General features: G+C 42.9%; 1 protein-coding gene across 6 annotated transcripts in view; it reads left to right on the top strand.

Moving 5' to 3' along the window:
• LOC117779379 (multiple PDZ domain protein) overlaps nt 1-15,476 on the top strand; it is a 41,838-nt gene that overhangs the window by 253 nt on the left and 26,109 nt on the right. For all 6 annotated transcript variants that reach the window (XM_034615525.1, XM_034615526.1, XM_034615524.1 and 3 more), the window contains exons 2-14: nt 3,419-3,499; nt 5,150-5,316; nt 7,762-7,923; nt 8,247-8,386; nt 9,047-9,260; nt 9,594-9,716; nt 9,974-10,174; nt 10,794-10,896; nt 11,985-12,073; nt 12,775-13,009; nt 13,940-14,026; nt 14,377-14,456; nt 14,664-14,810. In XM_034615525.1, the coding sequence (XP_034471416.1) occupies nt 3,484-3,499; nt 5,150-5,316; nt 7,762-7,923; nt 8,247-8,386; nt 9,047-9,260; nt 9,594-9,716; nt 9,974-10,174; nt 10,794-10,896; nt 11,985-12,073; nt 12,775-13,009; nt 13,940-14,026; nt 14,377-14,456; nt 14,664-14,810 (1,764 nt within the window). In that variant the 5' untranslated portion in view covers nt 3,419-3,483. The remainder of the gene's footprint in view (nt 1-3,418; nt 3,500-5,149; nt 5,317-7,761; nt 7,924-8,246; nt 8,387-9,046; nt 9,261-9,593; nt 9,717-9,973; nt 10,175-10,793; nt 10,897-11,984; nt 12,074-12,774; nt 13,010-13,939; nt 14,027-14,376; nt 14,457-14,663; nt 14,811-15,476) is intronic.

Here is a 15,476-nt window from a genome sequence, read left to right as displayed (position 1 = left end):
AACACCCGCAGACAGACGCCTGTTGTCGGGTCACAGAGCAGAGGAACACGGGCTTCTCCTCCGGTGGGAAGCACTTTTTTTTAATGGGAACTTGTGAATAGACACCGTGGGCGTTTGTGTTGTTGTTTCTTTTTACCCTAAAAGCAGCGGTGGTGTGTTAACTTGTGTGTCTGTGGGAAGCCTGTTGCGTTCAGGCTCCATGGATGTGGAGGAAGAAGAAGAAGAAGGAGGAGGAGGAGGAGGAGGAGGAGTTGAGAAAAGCGGATTGTCCCGAGTGCTTTGGAGACTAGAATCAAAAACACTGACTGGATTTACTAACTATACACACACACACACACACACACACACACACACACACACACACACACACACACACACACACACACACACACACACACACACACACACACACACACACACACACACACACACACACTTGTGCTGCAGCTATTAACACGTACACAGCATCAGACCTGGTGTTTTAGTAAATATGCAACCTGGTGTTTTGCTAAGTAACAAGTTGTCATGATGTGTTGTTTTTATAGCTGCTGTGTTTCCAGCTCAAAGTCCACTTGGAGATCTGATGATTGATTTCTTAAAGGGGAAGTTCACCCCAAAATGAAAATGCACTCCTTATCTACTCAGCACTGTGCCGATGGAGGGGTGGTGGTGGTGGTGGTGGTGGTGGTGGGGGAGTGTGTGAGTCCACAAAACACTGTTGGCGTTTCAGGGGTAAACAGCGTTGCAGCCAAATCCAGTACATTTAAAGTAAATGGTGACCACGTCTTCAAATGTAAAAAAAAAAACAATGGAAAAGAAACATTTAATGCCTCCCGTGGTGTCGTCCACGTGTCCGTAAGCTCCGACATTCACATCCCGTCATTCACACCGTGTTTTTAGCCTAAATGTCCCTTATCCTCAACCTGCAGCCGTTCACAGTCCAACGTACACATCGCACAAGCTCTCGTCCAAGGGCGCGCGAGGCGAGATCAGCGAGAGCTCGCGATAAGTCATAGTAGCGTCGCTAGTTCTGTAGCATCGCTGCATAGCTATCGCGAGTTCTCGCTGATTGTCGTCACGTGCCCCTTGGGTGAGAGCATAGAGGCTTGAGCTTGGGCGGTTCGAGGAAAACAGCGGTGGTCACCAGTTACTTCAATTGTACCGGATTTGGCTGCGACGCTGTTTACCCCTAAAACCCCCAAAGTATTTTTGGGACTCATACACCCCCCCCCCCACCCCTCCATCGACATAGTGGTGAGTAGATAATGAGTGAATTTTCATTTTTGGGTGAACTATCCCTTGAAGGATTGTGAAACATTACAAGCCTCTGGTTATGTTTTCCTAAAGGTGCGAATCACTTCTCCTCTTGTTTATCGGAGCAGGAGAAACATTTACAATACATTGCCGATACTAGAAATCACAGTGGTCCCCGTGTCCCTGAAAGCATCACACACAACTGAGGAGCCTATAGAGATAAACTAATTAAAAGACCATATTAGAATATTAGAGGAATGTGTATTTTTTACATCTTGTAAGGTGTCTCGAAAGGCACAGTAACATGTTTTATTATCATTGTTATTATTATTATTATTAGCAATATAAATCTGAACTTACAGATTCATATTGCATGTTGTATGGTGGCCATACAGTTAATTAAATGACTAGTAAGACAGATCGCATGTCCCCTTTAATTCAATCAAGCTCCCCCCCCCTCCCCATCAATATCCATTAATTATTCCTTGGGGCAAGAGGTGAATATGCTGGAAAACATCACAATATTTTTCCGTAATCTTGCATAGATGCAGAGAAACAAACATACCAACTATAAAAAAAGAAGGTTGACAACATTACCTCCTTGGTGTTGGTAGACAGTGTTGCAGTAGCACTAAAGATAATCTGTTATCTTATCATGCAGCAAGTTAGCCGTGCAGAAAATGTGTCCGCTAATCAAAACACAATCTACACTATTTATGACAGATGCAATATACTGTATTGCCAAAGCTGATTCTTCACTTTGACAGTTGCGCGCACACACACAGTTGACGAAGCAAATGAAACGACCCTAAACAAACCGCCGCTGTGGCGATCCTATCTGCCACAAGTGTCGTGGCTATTCTAAGAGCCGGTATCGGGCCTTTAATTATCTTACCAATCTCCTTTAATCGTGTAATGTCTCCCTGAGTGATGTGATGCTTGTTACAGAGCCACTTATAAACTCAAGTATGATGTCCCTGAGATGGGAGCTGACAGCCATCGCACTGATAAACACATGAGTGCAGGATAAAGACATAACCACGTTCATATGTTCTCTTTAGGCTTTGAGGGTGGGGTGTATGAATGCAGCAAGCTTCTTTACCACGTGTCCTTTTTTCTGTTTTAAGCAGCCTGTTAAACACTCATGCATTTTGAGAGCAACGTGTTTGTCTGTATGTGGTCTAGCTGCTGTTAATGTATTATAAAGCAGCATTTTGAATTACTGCAGGTCATGAGTAATACTGATATCTAGATAAAGTAATACATATATATTGAGCAACGTAAACTAGAGCACTCAGTAGAAGAAATACCTGAACCTTTGTTTTGAACTGCACCAAATCTCACACACTAATTTCAGTCCCCTAAAAATGCTTGAATAATATTATCCGTGAATTATTCTCTGAGAAATGTTGAACAACGCCCCATCTCGCAGTTTTTGTGTAATTCTGCGAACTAACATACAAACAAACGCAGATGAAAACATAACCTCCTCGTCGAAGGTAAAACGAGGTAGAGAGTGTAATAATGGTGTAAGAAGGGTGTTGTACCAGTTTCAAAATAACTGATGAGGTCGTTTGACTGAATGTGATTATTGATAATCCAACATTTGAGAATTTCAGATAGAACTAAAAGGGCGCAGACGAAAACATAAACTCCTTGGTAGAGGCAAATATGGTGAGATTGCAACGTGTATTCATATTCAGATCTGTTCTGCATTAATTTAAACAAATGCCACAGTGTGTTGAATAAAGTCCCAAGAATGTAAATTAGCAGTTGTTAATCAATCTATAATAGCAATTAGTCAATTATAAAGAAAGAAAGAGCCTACAGTAGATGTGTGCTTGTGAGGAGACCTGGCACCTCTCGCCTGTGACTCAGTAAAAAGTATCAAACAGTTCTGCAGCACAATGGTTACTCTGTGAGGTTTTTTTGGGGGGTGAACCATTCTCCCTGAGATAAATATGGGTCAGACACAAAGGAAATAAATCCATTTTCTCTTTCATGTTGACCTTTTGGATAGAGAATGTGTAAGAGGTCGGGTTCAGGGGAGCATTTCCTGCTCTGACTTCCTGTTTGTATTGATACGACTGACTCTGTGTCCTGATGTCACATACAGTTCTCTGATTGAGACACAATCATAACCTGTTGCGTTGTTCTTTCGCAGGCCTTGAAGAAAGGGGGGGAGTGTGAAATTGCTGTGAAAGGAGAAAAATCGGTTGAGATTTAAAAATGATTGAAACAATGGGTAAGTTATTTTTTTTTATATTTGTTTTTTGGCAGTGACACCTGATTATGGATTTAAATGCATGTTCGGGAAATTTCTAATATAAATAACGGTTTATAATCAGTGCATATCTATCAAACGTTTATTTTTCTTGCCTGACTTCTGCCCCTAATCGAACTGAATCAGCTTTAGTGTCTCGTCTTGTCACGATAACATAATTCAGACTTCGGTACCATTAAGATTCAGATTCATAACGACCACGATAAATAAGACTCAGAGTTGAATATTGCTGCTGCACACGTACTGTGCATCTCATTCATTTTCAATTTCATTTTTTAAAACGGAGCACTTTTTAGAAATGGGGTTTTGGTCGAGCCAGTTGGATGTCCGTCTTCTGCTGGCTCCGCATCCCACGTTTGGCTGCTGCTGTGTGTTTTCTCAACCAGCGTAAGAGGCCCTGGATTCAGTTGAAGGGCTCGTGCGCTGCTCGATGTTGCCATATCTGATAATGTTGCCATATATTTGATTGTTTGTTTGCGCCCGTTGAGGTTTATTTGTCCAACTGTCAGCAAACGGAGCCAAATTGGTGCCGCGAGCTTCTTTCTTTTAAGCTGCAATCTGTGGCGACTCTCAAGACTGGCGTGTTTATCGTGTGCAGTCAGTCTGCGGTCAGGTTCAGGTAATGGGGCATAATACTCGAGTTATAATGTGAAGTGGGGCTTAAATATCCACATTCAAAGAAACCGCGCAGAATTAATTGTTGAATCGGACTAAAATTAAATTAGAGTTTTGACGAGTACAAATTTTGCCCTCCATATGCTCTATTACATATCTTGGAACACACACAAATGCAAACAGCTGCACAACCATGTCGCAGTTGTGGTGCGTCTGCTCATTATGCACACTGAGGCGAGAGCACTGACAGCGTTACAGCTACCTGCACTGGACCCCCCCCCCCAAAAAAAAAAAATCCAACTACCGAGGGTCAAGCGTTTTTTTGGCTTGTTTACAGCGGTTGTTCAGACAACAATGCATCTCAGCGCCAAAAAAAGTGCTTTGGACCTTGTGCACGCCCTATTAGGTGTTAGTCTCAGTCGGTGAGCCAGGGAAATTGCTTGATTTTTTTTCCAGATGACGTTGCGCTGGCCCAAACTCACTAACAAGCCTCCCCGGAGTTGCTCGATTGTGCGGCTTATGCAGGGTCCAGCAAGCAAACTGTTGCGGGCTATGGTTCTTTTATCCCCCCCACCCTTTGATATCCTCTCTATGCTCCTGTCCAACCTACAATTGACCCTAAAGACATAAACAGGAGACTTTGCTATTCTGGAAACAAACACTTTGTTGAAAATCTAACTTTTTCTTCTCAGGTGTAAAAAACCTGATGTGGTTTCAATACCGTAAGGTCTGTTGAGCGCATTGTTAAACAAATACAACTGGTTATGCATAACTATATAGTATTAACAAGCATATGAAGGTAAAATTAAACGAGAGTATTTAACCCAATAGATGAGGTCATTTCCACACACCCTTCCCTGTCTCACTATCTCTGCCCCGCACTGATAAAACCCCCCCGTCTCCTCACCTCTCTCCACCTCTATCTCTCCCTCTCCCCTGCATCCACTCCTTCACTCCGGGCCTGGCGCTGTCACCGAACTATTTGACGGCTTGCAGACACACAGCGTGCCTTGCAGGCGGTGGAGCGTCTCCAGGCCAAACTGAAGGAGCGAGGCGAGGTGCCCGCCGAGGAGAAGCTCAGCCTGCTCAAGTCCGTGCTCCAGAGCCCCCTCTTCCACCAGATCCTGGCCCTGCAGAAATCGGTCCAGCACATCAGAGAGCAGGTAAACTACACACCAAGGTCCAAGCGTCTGTGTTAAGGCTCTGAACGGTATAAGTTTTGAGTTCATATAAAACATTATTTACTTTCATAAGCTTAACTGGGCGTGCAGAGCTGCGGACACGATAAATTAGGATGAAAGTGACAAAAATACCGCTCGGTTCCCAGAATGCTGAAGCACCATGGAAGGTCATAAAGAGGTTAACAAAATTATTGTCATTTAAAGTTCTGCATTATTATTGTATGAGAATAAACACTGCCAGATGGGTGCATCATACTTTGCTAGAACACAAGTAATATAAACAGAAATAGCCACGTTTGATGAGAAATAAGAGCTGATTTGCCTGTTTTCATCATTATATTGGTTTAGGGGGGATTGAAGCAGAAGGACGGGGGGGCGGGGGGGGGGGGGGTATCATCAACTTATCATCATTGTCCATGTGTTTTGCTCAGTTTGTCCGAGCAACATTATGAATCAATAGATTAGTGTGTCTTCAGGCATATAAAGTTTATAGTTCAGAGACAGAAGTGCAGCCGTCTATTGTCAGTTGCCGTATGATAATCATAGTGTTGTTGGAAAAAAGGTGGAATTTAAATTCCTGCTTTACCTGTTTCCTGGGCGACCTTTCTGATTCAGTATGTGACTCATGTCAAGTCGCCCCCCCTCCCACTCACATTCATTTCTTCCAGCCCCCCCCCCCCCCCATCCCCAGCAGTGTTGCTGCTGTGGCCAAATTGCTGCCAGGATTCAGAGCCAGATAAGAGCCAGATATAATATGGATACATGAGCAAAGATAGTTGGCCTAAGTCAGAAACTCTTTCTCGAGCTGATTCTCCCCTTTGAGAATTGGAACATTTGAGTGGAAGGAAAGAGCTCTTAAGTCACAGTGGGAAGGGGCCGGGATAAGCGTTTGAGAAAGAGAGACGAAAATATTTCAGCTATGCAGTGGGAGGCAGGGATGTTGGAGCTTTTTACTCCTGGTGGAATTTAGATTATAAAAGCCCTGCTGGCATTTGTGTGTGCTGGCAATTTAGCTTGTTGCAAAAGGGCTACGTTTCTGTGTGTGTGTGTGTGTGTGTTTTTACTAAGCAAGGTTTATCAAGGAGCCATCCATTGTAAAGTCCCTACAGACCTTTAAATGGACTCCTTCCACATTGCAACAATGGTTTTCATAAACTACAACACACGCATATAAACTTTGTAGGTTTTCATATATATAGGTCACAATAATATTTGTTTGTGAGTGTGTGTGTTTATAGGGTTTCCAAACCCAGCAGAACGTGTTTAGCCCCCTCAAGCAGAAACAATTTGGAGAAAGTGTGTATTTTGTGTTTTGTTGTTACACAAGAGCCAGACACATAAACGCACACACACCCACTGTCCGTCGTCTGGCTCCGCCAGTTAGGCCTAGCTCAGCCCATGTCGCTATGGCGACAAGGCCCCTCTCTCCAGTGAGAAAGAGGCCACTGCCACGGCGTGAAGTGGGGCAGAAACAATTTCTTAAATGTGCAAGAACCAAACTGGAACTTTAATCCTCTTAGCAAGGCCCCAGCTAACAAAGCTTATGCATGAGGACAGCAACTTAGCAGCATGCTACGCTAACTTAGCCCAGCCCATAGGGTTTTGTTTGCACCCTGCAGCACTAATGTGTCCTGTCCAATGGAATTCAGTTTCTGATAACGAGTTTTACTGTACTGAACTCCGAAAGTTGCACAGTCAACTTCCTCGTGCACACACACAAGTTCACAAGGACAGTCTCTGCTCGTCACGCCAAATACATTGTTTATGAAATTATCACTGTGCATGGACATGACTATATGAATCCAATCCAATTCAGATGGCCGTAAACATTACGGCCTTTGGCTAATGAAATTGGGAAAAACTCAGTTTCAGGCAGTTGACGCATTCATGTAGTTCATCTGTCACAGAAGTAAAGTCATTGCAGTAATTAAAAACCCGAGCGCATTAAGGCATCCAGATGGCCGGTGACGCTTTTCCTGCACCATGACAGAAATATTGTGTTTGGAGCCTCGTCATTGTTGGAACATCAGCTAAGTGCCATTATCTCCGTCCAAAGGATTAGGCCGCCACAGATCCTGCTTATCATGGCGGGACAACAAACTATCTGTCATCCCAGTGGTGTCAAGACATCCCCAATTCAGGGTTTTGGTGTCTAAAATTAAACTTGATAAATGTCCATGAGGGGGTTTTGTTTGAACGTCCGTCTTTGGATGGATTAAACTCCTGCTGTGTGCACCATCAGAAATTCTAATCTGTAGCGTTCAAACCGCAAACCTGACATTTAGCTATTTCAATGAAGGGTCCAGTGTCTTTCTCGGTTTGATTTCTATTTGATCTTCTTCCATGGTTTTGAAAATGCATTTTTAGAATAATCCGCCAAAGTGCAGCATCAGTCACCACATGTCTGGTTTGTCTTTATGTTTCCAGGGGAGTCTCCCGTCATCACGAGGCAGTGACACTATTGATCAACTCACAGCAGCGAAGCCCAATGGAAGCCACGTCTCCTGCTCAGATGCATCTGATGCTGCACACACTGATGGAAAGACACCGTCTGAAGAGTTTGAGCACATCATCCAGTCCATGGCACAGGTATAAGCAACTGAAAATCCACCATTATTGAATGATATAATGCCGTAAGTCTATTGTTTCCGTCCTAGTAGATTTATAACCACATTTTTTATTTTAGTTTTTGCTCATTTTATCTGACAAACACAAACGGGTAGATAGCAGATAAGTATTTCAACTCAAGCTAAATATCTGAAGACAGTGAAAAATGAGAAGCTCACACTATAGACAGGGCTCTCCCCTCTTGAGGCACTTCAAATAGACTTCTAAAGGTTGCCTGTGGGCTTTGATGCTATAATGAATCAGCAAGGGCCCAACGTGTGTGTGTGTGTGTGTGAATGACACAGGGGCGCTACGTGAGTCATGTGGAGCTGCAGAAGCCAGTGTCGGGAGGTCTGGGCTTCAGCGTGGTGGGTCTGAAGAGCGAGAACCGCGGCGAGCTCGGCATCTTCATCCAGGAAATTCAACTGGGAAGCGTGGCTCACTGGTAAGAATCGACCTGCAGTTATTACCTCCACCAGTTCGGTTATGTCACCATCTGCGTTTGTTTGTTATTCAGGGGGCTTGTGCAAAATTTACAGAACCAATCTCACTTTCTTTAACAGAGATCTTTATGAAAAGAAATCAGGCATACATAGAGTGCAAGTATGTATGAGCAGGTTAAATATTAAGCAGTTTGTGAAAAGAAATCTGTGTACGTGGTATCTGATCTCAATACATGTGTTGGTGGAGGTATGCCCTCTCAGACTACCCCTCTAGCCCAAAGGGACATGAGAACACGAACATCGATTTTTTTTTTAAGACGGAGTCAAATCATGTCACTGCAAGGGTTCAACATTTAGCTAGCTGTTGAATTCGAAGTACAGAATAAGATACGTCTGTTTCGCTTAGAATGTTATTTGCTGATGTTTTCCTCAAATTAAACATTATAAATGTGGAAGCTATTATTTTCACAACTTCAAAACATCTCCAGACTTTACTTGATTGAAATATGAACATGAACTAAAATTTGAACCTATACATTGCAGTTTGAGAGAAATGAACACTATCAGACACAGTGAAAATCTTACAGGTTCTCCAGGTTCAGACAACATGTACTACACTATGCCCTTATCTAAATCGCCCACTCTACTTGTTCCCCACACAGTGATGGGAAGCTCAAAGAAGCCGACCAGATCTTGTCCATCAATGGTCAGCCCCTGGACCAGACAGTGACCCACCAGCAGGCCATAGCCATCCTGCAGAGCGCCTCAGAGAGGGTGCAGCTCACAGTGGCCAGAGGACCGATACCGCAGCTGGCCAGTCCCGTGGTGTCCCGCACACCCTCCGCCGCCAGCACGCTGTCGGCCAACTCCAGCACGGTATGAATACACTCAACACTGGGTTCACAGTCTGAGCAGACTTCTAAGTGAAGACCTGAAGTCACGCAGGAACAGTTCGTCATAAACTTCTGCACAGACACAACTGAACAAAGACACATAGAAGCAGCTCAGTCCTACACGGCAGTACAGTGTGAATACTAGATTCAAAGGCAGACAATCATCAAAGAAAATCAAGGCGTGCTATATAAAAGTACTATCTGCTTTACATATCCAAAGCCAAATTCATAATAACTGAAACACTTTGTTCCTACGTTAAGTTCTCACAGTTTTCTTTGCCTCGTCTCACTCTTTCTTCCTTTTCACTTTACCCAGTTGCAGCACGTCGAGACAATTGAGCTGGTCAACGATGGCACTGGCCTCGGATTCGGTATCGTGGGAGGCAAGACCACCGGGGTCATCGTCAAAACCATCCTTCCTGGAGGCATAGCTGATCAGGTGATTGCATTGATGCATCTCGACTTTCTTTGGGGACTGGGAGGCTTAAGCACTTTGAAGTGTTGTTTGTACAGTGACTACAGAAAAGAGACATTTTCTTGTAGTTTACACTTTGAGGTGACTCTTTTCAGCTGGGTACATGAGTTAATTGCAAGCTAGCACAGAATTAACTGTCACCTTGTGTTTTGTTTGACTGGGTTTGATTCCTACTGATGCGACACAGACTCAGACAGAAAATAATACGCTCTCTACCTCAGGACGGTCGCCTGCGCAGTGGGGACCACATCCTGAGAATCGGAGACACTGACCTCCACGGCATGGGCAGCGAACAGGTGGCGCAGGTCCTCAGGCAGTGTGGCAATCGGGTGAAGCTGGTGGTCACCAGGGGCCCCGTGGAGGAGAGCGCCTCGGCCTCGGCCGTCATGCCAGTGGTGCTCCCCACTGTCAATGAACAACAGGTGAGAGCGGTGCTGTGATCTGACACAAATCCTGACAATAAGGAAGCGTCCTCACTTTCAAATTGATTTTATCATCCGCAGTATCTCCAGAGTGAAGCAGTTTCTCTGTAACAAAACAGGATGACTGATTATCATATGCAAGCGCGCATTCAGAGTTCTGCAACATATCAGACCTAAAGTTCAGCTCTTTCATCTCAATTTCTTTTACCTTTTCTTACCTCTCGGCAGCTCTGGATATATGAAATTAAAGAATATTGCAGGCTACATCACCTGTGACTCACTCATTCGAGAGCAGATGCTGCTTTACTGCCTCAGAAACAGCACTTTTTATGGCTACACTCAGCTCTCTACCCTAAACATGAATGAATTTCTGCGAGTCACTGAATGAATGACGAACGTTATATCCTTTTGATGGCGCACGTTAGCTGGTGTTTTTTTTATTTTCTTATGGCTGACAGGTTCAGAGCGCTCGTTCATCAAGGTTGGAAAATGTATTTTGGTGACCATGTGGGACGTCGGATGAGTTATGTGTCACCGTTTGTATTTTCCCACTGTTGTCAAATGAATTATCATTTACTTTTATTTGTTTAGTTGATGCTGACCGTTAATCTTCTCACAGGGCTACGAGGACGAGGAGAGTGAAGCGTTCGATGTGAGCCTCACCAAGAACACCCAGGGACTGGGGATCACTATCGCTGGCTACGTTGGGGATAAGAATTTAGGTGAGGAGTGGCAGATTACCTTCTTTCGATCAATGATCATTTAACAAATTAAAATGTCATGTTGATGTTTAATCACGCCTGTGCTTCACTAAAGATGCGCTAATCAATGCTTTTTCGAGCATAAAAATCAAATGGACAAGATGCGTAATGTGTAAGAGGTTGCTTGTGTCTTACAAACCCAATTTTATCCATTGTAAATAAAGATGGATGATACGTCTCCACTTCTTCCCACTATTCAGACATAAAACAAAATATCTATAATAATATAATATATACATAATAATCAAACATCAGTCCGATAAGAACTACCAAATATAACCATCTTAGAGAAAGAAAAAGTACTTTTAAGTTTGGTCTATGTCCCAATTACTAACATGGACAAGTCTATGTTTTTTTTTCATCTAACTGTCTATAGTGTATTTTTTTATCTTGTAGTTTATTCTTTTGGTTTTTAGACCTGCCTCTTATCAGCACTTTTTCAACTTGTGGCTGTAACTTTTAGCAAAACTGATCTGATAAAGCCGTTATTGAAAAGTAGTTCAAACAGAACTAAAAAGAGTGAATATTAGACTTATTTTTATCAAATGGAGAGACACAGAACTTGTGGCTGCTAATGTCGCTCTAATAGATATAATAACTGTTCGCTAACACTTTGACGACAACAACTTTATATGGTAATGTCGGGGTGGTGTTTTTAGCTCTTATGTGCACACACAATTCATGCACTTCTAAATTAATTTCAAAATACAATTCCGCTTTAATCTATTTGCTTTAAAAAAAACCAGTCGTCGGCCACAACATAATGGCACCACAGATAGCATTTTATTATAACCCGTTATGTTCATTGAATTAAATTGAATATCGAATTGCCTTTGCTAAAATGAACTCTGCATTTTCTGTAGGCATATATGCACTTTGTTCATCACATCAATGATTATGACTTATGCAACCTCCTCTCTAACACTGACTCCTACCATTAAGGTTGAACATCTGTTTTCTTCTCTCCTTGGGTCTGTATTTATAACGTCACGATTCACGACTCCTCTCCTCATCCATCTTGATGTTTTTGTCTTCTTCCGACTGCTCAGAGCCCTCTGGTATTTTCGTTAAGAGCATAACAAAGGACAGCGCCGTAGATCAAGATGGCCGCATTCACGTTGGAGACCAGATAATCGCCGTGAGTACACCCATCATGCTTTTTGTAGCCATTACAATTTCCCCTGTCTGCAGTGGCACAATTATAAATTACATCACATTTGCCCATTCAGCCATTGGAGGGGAATTACGAGATACATAATTTGGGGATAATTCACAATCAATTAAAAGTTCATAAAGGATTTTTTTTTTTGGGCACTTGTGACTCCGAATAAAATAAATAGTGTCAATTTAGCATAATGGGAAATTAAGCTTTAATTGAATTTCTGCAGGACATTGAGAATGAAGTGAGATTGTCTTGCATCCTATTAAACATCAATCACCTTTGCCCTGCGTTTCCTCACGTTCTCACAGAGACTTGTTTTGTTCTGTTGCATTGATATATATGTTTGTGTGTGTGTGTGTGTGTGTGTGTGTGCGCCTTCTGTGTGTTTGATTGAGGTTTGCAGTTAAGTGTAAATGATGATGTGCTTTAGGACTCAGATTAGGAACTTAATTGACTGTGAATTATTTAAATGTATGGAGTTGTAAGCGGCCCTCAGTGATCTAAATAAAGTGAACTGCTAAAATAGATGGGAATGCTCATGTGCAGCACTCTGTTCCTGTGTATGCCTGCTGGTGTTGATAATTGCTCTAATCAATCTTATTTCAATTTCAACCATGTCAAACAAGCTCTTTTGCCCTGATTTAATCCTCCTGCTCCCGAATGATCGCCCCCTGCAGGTCGACAGAGTGAACATACAAGGATACACCAACCAGCAGGCCGTGGAAGTGCTCAAACACACCGGCCAGATAGTCCACCTTCAGCTGATCCGGCGGGGCTTCAGGCCTGACGAGATCCCCCCCGCCGTGACCCCCAGCGTCACCATCCTGCCGTCCTACACCACCATCCCCACCACCACCATCGTCCTGAGGGAGCTGGAGCTGGAGAGGAAGGAGGCCGAGGAGCCAGCTCTAGGTAGGAAGGATAGAAAGTGAGAGGACTTTAATGAGGGACAGAGAAGGAAAAGAGATTCTTTGTCACTCATCATCCTGTCAGGAACAAAAAGTGTCCTTTATTGTGTATATGTGGCTCAGACAGGAGTGTTCACCACGCACTCAGGAGTAATTTCCCCGTGACTCCAAATTGGAAATTTCACTCACTTTAATCCTGATGGTTAAAAACAGAAACACAAAATTCTCCAGACACATGAAAACAAATGAAATTCAGTCCAAACTGATGTCAACATTATAAATTACAATGTAATGATGAAACTGTCCCTTCACATAACCAGTAGCTGGTGAATTTATTCTGTCATGGAAGGTTTTTGATTGTTAATATATTAAATAGATATTTAACACAGGGATTTATCGCTGAAAATTGATTACTTTTAGCCATTTAAAAGAAGAATAGAGCGAGAACGCCACATTACTCTCCATCCTCGCGTAAGTGAGGGAGATGGTCAGGTAGAAATAACTACTTAAGTAACACACTTATTTAGTATGGGCACTGCAATAGTTAATAGTAATTTCATGTTCGGTGCTGTGTGCAGCTCCAAAGACATAAACAGTGGCATCAAAAGGTAATAGGATAATTGTATATGTATTTAAAGTGCCGGTGTGTTTCGGGACTGTCATCAAGAACATGCATATTCTCTGTGGACCAATGGGAAAATGAGATTAGCTCCTCTTCTAGACGGACAGTGATTATGAGTGAGTCAGACATGCTCGTGCTATGTTGGAGGAATTAACAGATAAACAGATGCTTGCTTTTCCAAATCAATTCGGCATTGATGTATACGCTACTTTGAGCAGATTACTTTTTCCAGTAGGCGCGTGTGCCTGTACTGTCAGGTGTCTGTGCCGCTGCCTGCTTCTGTCCGTCACACTTTTCATCGTGTGCTTCCAGTCACCGCAGATGAAGAGCCGCTTCAGACAAAGAGTGAAGGATCTGATGTCAGCGCAGCCATGGATCAGCTAACAGAAGACAAACATGGTAGGAGGCTGGGACTGGGTTTTTTTACAGCGGGAAAGATACTGGGCGCGCGCATCTGACAGATAAAAGGTTCCTCGTTGTCAGGACCATGCTGACTAGCAACACACAACATGAGGAAATAGGGAGATGGCTGCTGTTAGTATTTTCACAGACTGCAGTAAAAATTGAAGAGAGACAGATAAAAAGCTTTTTTTTTATGTGGGGTCTTCTCTCCAACACATCGCAAGTACTTTGGAAACAGTGATGAATTTATGTTGCGTTGCCGGCCGTAAATATTTGATCATAAATTTGCCTTCATGTTGTTCTGCTGAATTTTAACAACAAGTATTTTGTTTTTTGTGTTTCCCCAGGGATGAGGTTAACACCCTTCGAAGAGGAACGACTGATGAAGAAGTGGGAGGAGATTCTGGGTCCGAGTAATGAAGTTGTTGTAAGTTTCCTTTTCAAAGTGAATTTCTCTCTCTCATACATCAAATTAAGTTCAAGGGAAATGGTAAACAGCTCAGAACAAGTTCCAGAAATGCAAGGAGGAATGTAGTTGTTTAAAAAATGGTGGATTGAGTCATTAATGTTGAGTATTTAGAGATAGAAAAGGTTCACTCGCTGATTGAGATGTGTTTTGTTGTTCCCACTGCAGGTGGCTCAGGTGGAGAAGTACAGTGAGAACAGCGGCCTGGGGATCAACCTGGAAGCCAACAGTGGACATCACTACATCCGCTCTGTTCTACCTGAGGGACCCGTTGGTCGCTGTGGCAAGCTGTTCAATGGAGATGAGCTGCTCGAGGTAGGCCTACGTGTTCACCTTAACAGTGGAGACCTTTTGATACTGTATCAAATATTTAAAGAGGTTTAAATATATTAAGCAAAATATGTTGCTCATGGGACACTTGAGAATGTTACAGGTGTATATATATAGACATGCATGTGTTGAAGGTGTCAGAAATTCTTATTGCCTCACGATTTAAGTTGAGGTATCGAAAGGATAAATGCAACATTTAGACGTAGGGCAGAGTGATTGAAAAAACTAAACAGACATGAATGTGCAGTTCTTCTTCTTTTAGAGAAAACCAGGCGCTCATTTAGTCTGATGTCGCCTCAGCGGCGCATTCAACAGACCTCTGCTCTGAAGTTCCCCTCAGCTCTACAGAGCATTCTCCCATCTTTCAGTGCTTTGTTTTGGATTCACAGCCTGTAACTTAACAGCTCATTCTCACTGCACTCGTTTACAGCCCCAACAGGAAGCTACTTTCATCAAAAGAGATTTAAAAACCAAGCGTAGGCTACATTCTCCAGACCAGAGCAAAAAGGAAACTGAATATTAAACTTGAATTTGTACGGTGGCCAGAAACGTAACCTCTAGTAAATGCTGCTCTGTGTCTGCTGGGTGCACTTCCACAATCGCCACAACAACTTGAACAGTTAAACAAATATTGTGTCAATATTGAGTTCA

The sequence above is a fragment of the Hippoglossus hippoglossus genome, chromosome 18 (assembly GCF_009819705.1).
Source record: "Hippoglossus hippoglossus isolate fHipHip1 chromosome 18, fHipHip1.pri, whole genome shotgun sequence".
NCBI classification, from domain to species: Eukaryota; Metazoa; Chordata; class Actinopteri; order Pleuronectiformes; family Pleuronectidae; genus Hippoglossus; species Hippoglossus hippoglossus.
Note: the sequence above shows the minus strand (reverse complement) of the source record. Positions and strands in the feature narration are given on the sequence as shown.